The sequence below is a fragment of the Castanea sativa genome, chromosome 11 (genome assembly GCF_040712315.1).
Source record: "Castanea sativa cultivar Marrone di Chiusa Pesio chromosome 11, ASM4071231v1".
Lineage (NCBI taxonomy): Eukaryota > Viridiplantae > Streptophyta > Magnoliopsida > Fagales > Fagaceae > Castanea > Castanea sativa.
In genome coordinates, this window is record NC_134023.1 from 45,350,503 (window position 1) to 45,363,686 (window position 13,184).

The 13,184-nt window shown below is 33.6% G+C and overlaps 1 protein-coding gene across 1 annotated transcript; it reads left to right on the plus strand.

Moving 5' to 3' along the window:
• The first annotated feature begins 4,903 nt into the window (after nt 1-4,903).
• LOC142617211 (scarecrow-like protein 27) lies at nt 4,904-7,921 on the plus strand. Its single transcript, XM_075789977.1, has one exon. The coding sequence runs from the start codon at nt 5,467-5,469 to the stop codon at nt 7,687-7,689; it is 2,223 nt and encodes a 740-aa protein (XP_075646092.1). The 5' UTR covers nt 4,904-5,466; the 3' UTR covers nt 7,690-7,921.
• The last annotated feature ends 5,263 nt before the right edge of the window (nt 7,922-13,184 follow it).

Below are 13,184 nucleotides of genomic sequence, written 5' to 3' on the forward strand. Positions count from 1 at the left end.
AAGGATGATAACAAATATTATCATCTTCCAACAATAAGCAACTCAGTTTTGCTAAGAAAAGAAAAGAAAAAAAAGATAACAAAAGGCACGTGTCATCAAATTTTCAATTAGATAAATTATAAGTTTCAAAAATTTAAACCTAGAAAATCAATGTTTTTTAGATAATAAATAAAATACTTTACATCATCATTCCAACTTTCCAAGCATTACTACTATCTAAAACTCAAAATATGTGAAGAAAATTTTTGGGATGTTAAAATTTAGTGGGAGTATTTTAGAAATTACACAATAAGATATTTTAAGAATCATAAGGTTTCATTAGTGTTTAACTAAGAGAATCACAATATGACATATTTGCTATTTTCTAAAATATTAAGGGAAAAATTGCTTGATTTTAAAGTTTAAGAAAGAATTGTAAACTACCCCAAACATAAAAGATGAAAAGTGTTTTTATCAAGTTTTTGTTTTTGTTTTTATGTGTAAAACTATGTGTTTTTACTTAAAATGGTGCGTGAAGAAAAAAATATATATAAAAAGTCAACCCAAGAAAACTGTATGTGAAATTGTGAATTTTGGCTCAACAAAGTTAACTAAACTAATAAAAAAAATTTCTAGAAACACAACATTTTCATAATACTTTTATAATTTTGTTATATTTTATATTGACTTGTAAAGAATTGACAGCTCAACAGTTTTAAAAATATTGTGATAACAGCAAGATGTCTTAACATTTTCACAAAAGAAATATTATATCCACACAATATTTTCATAATACTTTTATAATTTTGTTATATTTTATATTGACTTGTAAAGAATTGACAGCTCAACAGTTTTGAAAATATTGTGATAACAGCAAGATGTCTTAACATTTTCACAAAAGAAATATTATATCCACGACATTTTTATAACAAATTATAATTAGTAGGCTGACCATGATGTGACATCTTCCATTTTGTCTTGGTTGAATTTGAGTACTCTACCTTCACCTCTAAATCACACTTTTATTACTCTTATCCCTAAGACAAATTCTCTAGAGCATGTACATTAGTTTTACCTCATTGGCCTTTGTAATGTGTTATATAAATTTTTTCCAAGGTGCTTCCCAACGAACTGAAAAAATTACTTCCCATTATTATTATAGAGCACCAATATGCTTTTGTGAAGGATAGATTAATTTCCGATAAAATTCCTGTGGCTTTCGTGACCTTACATTGCATGAAAAAAACAAAATTCTAGCTCACATGATTTTATGGCACTTAAACCGGATATGAGCAAATCATATGACCATGTTGAATGGTTTTTTCTTGAAGAGCTTATGAGGAAGATGGGCTGTAATGAAAGGTGGATCAACTTTATTATGGTGTGTGTGAAGTCAATCACTTACTCAGTTTTGGTGAGTGATGAACCTTGTGGCATAATCCATCCCACAATAGAAATAAGGCAGGGTGACCCTTTATCCCCCTTTCTCATCCTACTTTGCATTGAGGGGTTGAATGGGCTGATTAAACAGGCCTAGTTGAATGGGGATATTCATGGATTCTCCATTTGTAGGAGGGGTTCAAAGCTAACACATTTCTTTTTGCAGATGATAGTTTTCTTTTTTGAAGTGCAACTTTGGAGGAGAGTGGCAAAGTCTTGGAGATTTTGGATATGCATGAGAGAGCTTTAGGCCAAAAAGTGTACAGGAGTAAAATAACTCTATTTTTCAGTAAATTCGCCACTGTTGATGTTAGATCACAAATTAAAGAAGGATTGAGTGCGTTGGAGATAATGCATTATGAAAGATATTTGGGACTTTCGTTTGTTGGTAAGTGTAAGAAGGCAAGCTTTAGTTATATAAAGGAAATGGTGTGGCGAAAACTTCAAGGATGGGAGATGAAGTTACTCTCTCAAGCAAATAGAGAAGTATTGATTAAATCTGTTATTCAAGCTATTCCTACTTACACTATGGAATGCTTCAAAATCCCTCTAGATTTATGCCATGAGATTGAGGCATTAATTAAGAAATTTTGGTGGGGCCAAAGGGATGACTATAGGAAGATTCATTGGCTAAAGTGGGATGAGATAACCAAATCTAAAATGGTTGGTGGAATAGGCTTTAGAGACCTTGCTCTATTCAATGATTCACTCCTAGCAAAGCATGCTTGGCGATTATTGCACAACACAACTTCTCTTTTCTACAAAGTTTTCAAAGCTAGATTTTCCCCCAAATAACTCTATTATGGAAGCAGTTGACTCTAGGATGGGTTCATATGCATGGGAAAGCATCCTTAAAGATAGAGATGTCCTACAATGTGGTGCACGATGGTGGGTTTGCAATGGTGAAAAAATAAAAATTTGGTAGCATCTCCCATAAGTAATTTCTTCACCCATGGAACCCTTTGAAAATTGAATTGTGGATTTACTTATAGACCCGACTACAAGACAATGGATTGATGAATTGGTTGATGACTTATTTGCACCTGACGAAGCTGAATTCATCAAGAAAATCCCACTAGCACGAGTTGCTTTTGAGATAGTATGATTTGGCCCTACTCACATGATGGAAAGTACAATTGTAAGTCTCGCTACATGTTTCTAAAGGAGGAATCAGATTTGCTTTCTTCACAGCAACCTTCATGCCATGATAAGCAACTTTGGAAAGGGATATCGTCCATGCATGTGCCACAAAAAATGAAGAACTTACTATAGCGAGCTTGTCGAAATGCCATGCCAATAAAGGAGAACCTTGTTCGACGTACCATCATTGAAGACCCATGGTGTGACCACTGCCTTAATACCTCAGAAAATCCACTCCATGCGTTATGGTCATGCAAGGAACTTGATATTGCCTGGGCTAACTCGGAGCTATGGGGTTTTTGAAGCTCAATCCAATTTCAGAATTTCAAGGAAGCTCTTTCATGGATTATCGGCCATGGACAACATCCTGAACTCTTTGCTGCCACGGTTTGGGTTATTTGGTCTCAATAGAACAATGTCCGACTCCATAAACCAGCATGCGCACTCCATAAAGTACCACAAATTTCTAGAGACATGTTGACAGAGTATCGGGCTAGTTAGATTGCCCCAGAAGCTTAGTATCATTCATCAGCTCGCCACAAATTTCGATGGAAAGCTCCACCTCTGGAGCTTGTGAAGATAAATTATGACGGAGAAATTTTTCCTAACTTTAACAAGGCTGGGATCGGGATGGTTATTAGAGACAACCAAGGATTGATTTTAGTTTCATGTTCAAAGAAATTACCAAGGGCCTACAGTGGATAGGAGATCGAAGCTTTGGCAGCGGCTTTAGCCCTTTCTTTTGCTTCCAACATTGGCTTCTCAAGAGCTGTTCTTAAGGGAGATTCATGGATAGTGTATAGAGCTTTGATGGGTGATGATTTTTCATTGGCTTCGTTTGTATTATTGATTGAAGACGCTAAGGTTGAGGCACAAAAATTTGAACAATTACTCTACTCATTCAAAGAGAGATGATAACTCAGTTAATCATTGTTTAGCTAGATATGTCATTGACCTCTCAGATTTTTTAGTATGGATGGAAGATGTTCTATCACAATTTTAAGTTGATTTTCAAGTTGATTTAGAAATCATACGTTAATAAAAGTTCAAACTTTTCCTTCTTAAAAAAAAATTATTAGTAGATTGTTACAGGTTGTTATTGGTGGGCAAAAAAGTAATTTCATTAACAAGTTGAAATTAGAACTAATAACAATTTATCACATATGATTTGTTATGAAAAATGTTGTGAAAAATGTTGTAGATGTAGCACCTTTTTATTTTCTTTTTCTCTATAATACCTTTATTTATAGTTATGGTTGATTTCAATATGATATTTTATTATTTTATTTTGACTTAGAAGAAATTAACTCCTCAACAATTGTGAAAATATTGTATCTATTTGTTGTGTTAATATTTTATTATTTTGTGAAACATTGTGAATTGATCAAATCAAAAATAATGATGCAAAATTATTGAAGCTTTACGCATTCAAAAAAAAAAAATTGCTAGTGAAATAATGCAAATAGAACAAACCAAAAATACTGTAGCGGAACTACTGTAGCTTTAGGCATTCGCTCTTTTTATATACATAATATAATATAAAACAAAAAAAACTAGTGTACTTGAGAAGAAAAAAAAAATCCTTCCCACGAGATTGACCAAATGCCTTTGAATAAGAATGAAATGTTTTTTAGTAGAGCATTAGAATGAGTTCAAAAACTTGACTAAACCAAAACACCATTCCTATGCGTATTGGTTCTTTTTATATAGTTAATAGATACTTTAAACACATAAACACTCAGTTAAATGCATTCAAATGCACTCCAAGTTAATTTTGAAAATATATCTATTTTAGCATCTTGGAAAAAGATTTAAAAAAATATAGAAGGTTTTTCTTTTTGTTTTTATAAAAAAGTTTATTAGTACTGCAAAAATAGTCTATTTCAATAAGTATTATGGTAAAATAAGGTTTGGTTTAATATTAGTCAAATTTAAGACATTTCAAAACAGATTAACTTAACCTTAAAGTCTAACTTGGTCCCAACTCTCAAAGTGATTAGAAACCAAATTGGTCTATTTTGAAATATATTACACATGAGTCACATGACTAACATAAGTTCAAATCTCAGGAATGTTGACTATGTTTTACCCTTCATAATATAACACCATTTTAGAAACTCTTCAAGGTTCAAAATTTTCATAAAGGGTCCATGACAGGACATTGAAATTTGCATGTATGGTGAAGTTTATTTTTACGCGTTATAAATGAGAGTGGGGCTAAAGTGTGAGTGACAGAGACCCAACCAGGAGAGATAACTACATCTACAGACAAAAACCACATAAAAAATTATAGAATTAGAAAACAAAGAAATTAGAGAGAGAGAGAGAGAGAGAGAGAGCACTTTACCACTTTTAATCTTTTATATATTGCACGCATCCATAGCAACCAGAAAACACAAGGAAGACAGAGTACTCCAAAGAGAAGAGAGAGAGAAAACCCCACCAAAGCCTGTTTTTTCAAGTAAACAACGCCACAAAGAAGAAAAAAGATGGTGCCAAAAAATGGGTTTGTGCTATGTTACAAAATTTTAGAGTCCTAAATACATACAGAAAATAAGAAGTAGAAGAAGCATCAGCAGGAGTTTGAGTTTGAGCCTTTGAGGTGTGTGGTGAAACGGGTTTGTTCATGTTGAGCTGTGCATGCATATCACAAGTGTCTGTCTGTCTTTTGTGTCAGAAAATTTAAAGCTCCAAAATTTGATTTTGTTTCTTACCTTTACTCTCTCTCTCTCTCTCTCTCTCTCTCTCTCTCTGTATACGGTCTAGTTGATAAAATTCACACCAAACCCATTTCTGTTTTGTGCTTTTTGAAAGTCTTTGGTGGTGGGGTTCTTGTCTTTCAAAAACTGGAGGGTTTTGGGGTATTGAGTTCTTGTGTATTGTTGTTGTTTTGGTTCACTTTCTTAGATGAAGGCCATGCCCCTACCCTTTGAGGAGTTTCAAGGGAAGGGGGTGTTAGATTTCTCTACCGCTTCTTCAGATTCATTACCCCATCTCCACCATCTTTACCAACAACAGCAACTACAAAAGTGGCACAACACCAACAAAGAAAATTGCTATGTGGGCACTGAGCCCACCTCAGTTCTTGACACAAGAAGAAGCCCCAGCCCTCCAACTTCAACCTCAACTCTGTCTTCCTCTCTTGGCAACGGTGTGGCTTCAACAACAACAACAGCAACAGCAAAAGCAGCAGCAACGGCCTCAGAGAATCACCACCAACCTTCTTCCCAAACTAGCTTAGACATAGGTGAAAAATGTGGGCTTGGAATGGAAGACTGGGAAGGTGTGTTGTCTGATTCCTCATCAGGTCAAGAACAGTCTATTCTGAGATTGATTATGGGGGACATTGAAGACCCATCTCTGGGTCTCAACAAGCTCTTGCATCAAGACCTTGAATTCAATTCAGGTTTTGGTATGATAGATCAAGCTGCTGGCTTTGGCTGCCTTGAAATGCCCAACAATTTGTTGCCTAGCATTGACCCTTCTGCTGAGTTTCCATTCAATGGTGGTGGCACCAATGCAACCAGGCTTGGCTCAGTTTCGACCCCAAATCACAGCCCCATGTTCTCTGTTGCAACAAGTAATAATCTCTTGCCAGGCTCTCTATCTCATTCACCAACCATGTTTCATCATCAACAACAACAACAGCAGGTGCAAACAATTGAAACTGTAGATGAGAAGCCACAGATTTTCAATCCCCAAATGACACACCCGAATCAAGCTCAGTATGCTCAAAACCCAGCTTTGTTTATGCCTTTAACATATGCCCAATTGCAAGAGCATCACCTTGGTTCATCACCACTGGCGAAAAGGCATAATCTTGGGGGTATTGGGCCTAATTATCAGGTCCCCAAGTCACCGTTTTTGGAACCGGGGCAAGAGCTTATTCGAAGACAGCAACAACAACAGCAAAATCAGCTTCAGGTGCTTCCTCAGCATATCCAGCAGAGGCCAATGATGGTTTCAAAGCAGAAAATGGTGTGCAATGAATTGGCAAATCAACAGCAGCAGCAACAGCAATTTTTGTTTGATCAGTTATACCAGTTAGCAGAGCTGATAGAAACTGGGAATAATCCGGTACTCGCGCAAGAGATATTGGCGCGGCTCAATCACCAGCTCTCTCCAATTGGTAAGCCTTTTCAAAGGGCTGCTTTTTATTTCAAGGAGGCCTTGCAATTGCTCCTCCATAATACTAATAATACTAATAGCAATGCTTCTTTGAATATGTCATCACCACCACCACCTATTAGTCTAATTTTCAAGATTGGTGCTTACAAATCATTCTCAGAAGTCTCTCCTGTACTTCAGTTTGCCAATTTTACTTGTAACCAAGCTCTTCTTGAAGCCTTGGATGGCTTTGATACCATTCACATTATTGATTTTGATATTGGGTTTGGTGGACAATGGGCTTCTCTTATGCAAGAGCTCGCCTTGAAGCAAGGCGGTGGTCCAGCTCTTAAAATCACTGCATTTGCATCCTCATCCACACATGATGAACTCCAGCTTGGTTTCACTCTAGAAAACTTGAAACATTTTGCTACTGAGATTAACCTTGCATTTGAGTTTGAATTTTTAAGTTTTGAGTCCTTGAACTCTGGTTCTTGGCCATTGCCCCTTCATACATCGGAGAGTGAGGCAATTGCAGTGAATCTGCCAATTGGTTCCTTTTCCAACTACCCATTATCCCTTCCTTTGGTTCTTGGCTTTGTTAAGCAGCTCTCACCGAAAATTGTGGTCTCTTTGGATAGAGGTTGTGATCGAACTGATCTCCCTTTCCCCCTCCACATAATTCATGCCGTTCAATCTTATTCGGGCCTGCTTGAATCGTTGGATGCTGTTAATGTTAACCTAGATGCCTTGCAAAAGATTGAGAGACATTTGCTGCAACCGGGAATTGAGAAAATTGTGTTGGGTCGTCGCCGTTCATCTGATAGAACGCCTCCATGGAGGGGTCTTTTTTTGTCATCTGGATTCTCCCCATTGACATTCAGCAACTTCACCGAGTCCCAAGCAGAGTGCCTGGTGCAGAGGACTCCAGTTCGGGGATTCCATGTCGAAAAGAAGCAAACTTCACTTGTTCTCTGCTGGCAGCGAAAGGAGCTTGTCTCAGCTTCAGTTTGGAGGTGCTGAGAAGAGTTGCATTTTGGAATTGGTTTTACAACTACCAATTAATTTTTATTGCTAGGGTGCTTCATAACTTACTGTTTTAGTGGATCTCTTTTTTTTTTCTCAAACTCTCTCGCCTGTTGTTCTTCTTTGCTAATTGTCTATGCACATTAGGCCAATGTTGCCAATCAAGAAACCAAATATTTTAGTAACTGGATGGCTCTGTACAGGTGTCTTATGTTAGTCTTACTTTGAATATGGGTATTACTGTATTGATTTTTTTTTTTTTGCTTCTAAGGTGGTGGTGATTGTTTGTTGTACACTTTTAACAACAATGCAAAACAAGTGATCTAGAAAAGAAAAATTTTAACCCTACTGATGGAGTCATTTTCGGTGCATACATCTTTTGCATTTTTCTAATTGAGCATCATGGGGCTGTTTAATTTGATGTTCCCTTCTCTTTTTGTATATGCTCAAGTTGATTTTTGAACTGCACTCCTCTAGCTTGAAGAAGTTATACATATTATTCAACTTAACGCAATTTTTTTGCCGAATTTTACAGGACTTGTGAGTGACTTTAGCGTGATTTTATGAATGATTGAGGAATGATATAGCCTTGTACTCACAAATTTTGTTCTTACAATTCTTATATGCCAAATAATGAGGAAGAAAATTAGTTTCTTGATATTGAATTTGTAATTCTGAAGGGTGGGGAAAGGCATCCAACAAAAGCATTTGTTGTTTGCATGCTTTACTCTTGCTAGGATTGCTTGTAATTGTGGTATTTCTTCCATTCCTAATTGGGAAAAGGGAAAAGGTCTTTGCAACCGTAACAAGTGAATGCCACAACTAGCTATATAGGATTGGTTGCAACATGGTTATCAATGTGTGGTTCTCTATGAAAGCTAATACCCTTGCATCTGGTTTAGTTCTAGCCACCAAAAATTGGCAGTGTGTAGAAGTTCTGAACATTCTATTTATGATGGTTTGATAGTCATTTTTTTGGGGCCAAATTATCTTGTTTTTCATTGTGTGTTTTGTCGCAATATAATTTACTGCCGTAGTTTTATGAACATTGAAACCAACAGCATATCTTACCCACTTGAGATAAATTGTTCTAAGAATAATGGCATATAAGTAGAATGTGGATCCATGTTCATAGATGTTTGGTATTGAAGGTCTCAATGATAGGATTTTGGACTAAATTCCTTTTAATACATGCATCCGTAGAACTCACATCATGCTTATGATATTTTCTGCCGAATGTGAATTTGGTGGGTACAATTACAATACAATATATAAGATTAAATTAATTGTGTTTATTATATGGTTGTATGTATGTTGTGGACAGTGTCAATGCTATATTATGCATGCTAATACTTGTATTATTATACATTGAATTGGATGTTGTTAGATTGGATTTTTTTAAAGGGCTCCAGTGATGAAATCACATGGGTCTTGTACTATTGGACACACATATGATTAGATTAAACTCTCACTTTTAAAAACTTAGAAGCTTTTCATTTAAATAAGCTATTATTAAACACAACCATGATATTAAATTATTGAGGCCATGTTGTATGAGAGAGGTATTTGGGGCTCTTGTTGTAATATCATAATTATTACCTGTGACAATGTATAGAAAGGAGGCAAACACGTCAGCTCCACAGACAATGCATACCCTAAATTAGCGCGGGAAACAATCATATAATAATAATAATCAATAAAAAAAACATAATCTAACTCTAGATAATTGAATTTTTTTGAATAGCACCACAACCCCCGCTTATTTTATTGGTTTCCCTCTTGATGAATTAATTTTTAAAAATTGTATGAAATTATAATTGTAGTTATAAAAATTTTAAAGAAAATTATAATTAACTAAATAAATAATCGAATTTGATAAGGACACTTCTTTTGCAATTTATTGAAATGACAAATTGATAGTGGTAGATAATTAATTTCACGTCGTTCCTAGGTATTCTCTACCTACCCACCTATGTCGATTTCGGGTACAACTCACCACTTAAATCATTTTTAATTCTAGTATTTATATTGTGTCATTTGAATAAAATTGTGGAAAAATTTACAATTGAAGTCGTGTCTTTTTTTTAATTTATTAATAAATAAAATATGAAAAAGTTAGCTGGACCTAATAAAATAAGCTAAAACAAACATACTCTTAAACTTTGAGCATAATAAGTGGTAAATTTTTTAAGACGCTCACCCAAGTAAAAATATAATTACGAGCACTCTTTTACTATGGGTTCTTGGAAATTGGAATTTCCCTAGATTTACTATTTTTTTTTTCTTCTTGTAGGCCATACAAGATCAATTCCAATCAAAACACATAGTTAATTGATTAATGATAATCTAATACTATTCTAACACATAGTTAATTGATTAATGATAATCTAATACTATTCTATCTAACTCTGATTGAGAGAAGTATTTTACTATTTTATAATTTTAAATTCTTAATTCTTAATTATGTCACATCATTTATGTCAAGTTTTACTTGATTTTCAAATTCAATAATAAAGATATGGAAATAAGTGATAATAAGTTAATAACACTATATATTGTGCCCAACCACATGCTCCAGAATTTTCAATTCTGTCTCCTTTGCAAGTTGACTACAACTCTGCATGAAACTTGACAAGAATGAACATTTTAACTTTTGTTTGATATCTTTTTGGTTTTTTCACTAACCCTCAGTACATATTTTTTTAGCAAAACGGTGATATGAGTGGATATTATATTAGCTAGCTTAGCTAACAAGTCTCTTATCAGTTTAGTAGAGATTTGGGAATAAATCTAAAATATATAGTCTAATCTATATTAAAAAGAGCATAAGGCAACTCGTTGTGTATTCCATACTTAGACTCGATACAAAGTCGCTGCATGTATGAGGACAAAGTTTAGTTATAAATTTGATTGTATGTATCGGCTATAACTTTGAGATTTTTTTTTTCTTTTCTGGATTAAAACAAATTTATTCTTCAGTCAAAGTATATAGATTATTAGGCTGAGCATTACATATAACTAATGATAAAACCAAGCTGTATAAAGGCGAGCAGCCCTTATAGTAACAACAAAAAATCTACTTATAACGCAATTTTCCCATTTTATTTTCAGGGATAATTAACGACATAATAATTTCAAAGGTAGCATAATTGGCTATAGAGTCTAGATCCATCTCATCAACATTTTAAAATCTTAAACAAAATTGGTGAAAGGGACCTTATAGCAATATGGTAAAATTGAATTGAGGATAGTAAGATTTTATAAACTATGAAAGTAATTAACAGTACTATAGCAAATATGATATTGAATCATTAATTTTTTTTTTCTAAATTTTAGGCTGATATTGTAAAAATACATAGAACTAATAAGTTTAAGATGGGAGTCTAAAAAACAAATATTTTATTTAGAAAGAAGCAATAAAAACGTATTTTGGCTGCTGATTCTCAAAAAAAGAAGAACAGCATTTTGGTTGCGATGATGGAATTATTAAGTTTTGCCAATATTGATTGAACCTTTACTAAAACCGCTTTTAACTGGTAGTTATTGTAAAATTAAATGCTTTAAATAAATTGAAATCATTGTTAAAATAAAATTAAAATATAATCAAAACATTCTAATTCATTATGCATGTGAACCTAAAGACAAAATAGTAAAATTCTAATAATTTTACTGATAAAAAAATCATAAAAAAAGATTGGAATCCTACAAAATCTCATAATATAAATTACAATCTTAACGGGATCTTGCATATTTAAGATTTTAATTAACGTATAGATTGCTATTAGTTTTTTTTCTTTTAGATTGTAACATCATAAGATTTTAATTAATAACCATGCATTTGAAGAAGTAAATAGGGGTCATCAGTTTGAGTCTTCCTTAAATCCTTATTGGTGCAATGTACCAACATTTCCAAAGAACTTGTAGCTGCCAACTATTTTAAGGGTAACATCGTACCAAGGATAGAATCCAAAATTGATGAATCTTTGGTTGCTTCCTTGGCCTCGTGATCAATTTTCTATGAGAAGCATGCACACACCAATCTCTAGTTCCTCACACACCCACTAAGCCTTAACAAAAGGTTTACTATGGTGTAACAAAAGGATGAAAGAAACTGAATGTTTTAGACAGATCGTAGGTATGGTTACTATCCTGATTCCTGACTCACTTCAACTCAAATTTAACATAACGTGAGACAATTGGAACACTAATGAAACTTATTATTACTACTCGAATCGAACCCATAATCTCGTACTCGCGAAACAATGGAACACAAAAAATTCTTATTACTAAAACTTAAGGTCTGTTTGGATACTGCTTATTTTGCTAAAATTGAAAACTTATTGTTGAAAGTGCGGTAGATAAAGGTAAAAATTAGCTAAAATAGTACAATAGGATAAAGGTAAAAATTAGCTAAAATAGTACAATGAGACTCATGAATAGTACCAAAAAGTACAATGGGACGCATGAGCAATAGCAAAAATAAGCTGAATAGTGAAATAATTTTCATTTTTCATTAGTATCCAAACAGAGAATAGAGTGTGCTTAAATATCGCTTACTTGCTGAAAACTAAAAACTTATTATTAAAAACACTATAGTTAAATAATTTTTAAAGGTGAGAATAGTACTGTGGGACACAAATTTACCTAAAAATTTGTAAAAAAATGAGTTTAATTGTACATAAACAGTATCTATAGGACGAGAAATTATAAGGTCTTCATGGTAGATAAGTGATGTGGTCCACCATTCTAGTAAAAAACTCCCACTTGTTTAAAATTGTGGAGTTTTAAATAAAAACTGAATACTAACTCAGCAATTTTAAATAGGTGAGAGTCTTTTACTGGAATGGTGAACAAATGACGTGGTCCACCATAACGTGAGACAATTGGAACACTAATGAAACTTATTATTACTACTCAAATCGAACCCATAATCTCGTACTCGCGAAACAATGGAACACAAAAAAATTTTATTACTAAAACTTAAGGTCTATTTGGATACTGCTTATTTTGCTGAAATTGAAAACTTATTGTTAAAAGTACGGTAGATAAAGGTAAAAATTAGCTAAAATAGTACAATGGGACCCATGAATAGTACCAAAAAGTATAATGGGGCGCATGAGCAATAGCAAAAATAAGTTGAATAGTGAAATAATTTTCATTTTTCATTGGTATCCAAAGAGAGGATAGAGTGTGTTTAAATATCGCTTATTTGCTGAAAATTGAAAACTCATTATTGAAAACACTATAGTTAAATAATTTTTAAAGATGAGAATAGTACTGTGGGACCCAAATTTACCTAAAAATCTAAATAAAAAAATGAGTTTAATTGTACATAAACAGTATCTATAGGACGAGAAATTATAAGGGAGAAATTATAAGGTCCTCATGGTGGACAAGTGATGTGGTCCACCATTTCAATAAAAAAACTCCCACTTGTTTAAAATTGTTGAGTTTTAAATAAAAACTAAATACTAACTCAGCAATTTTAAATA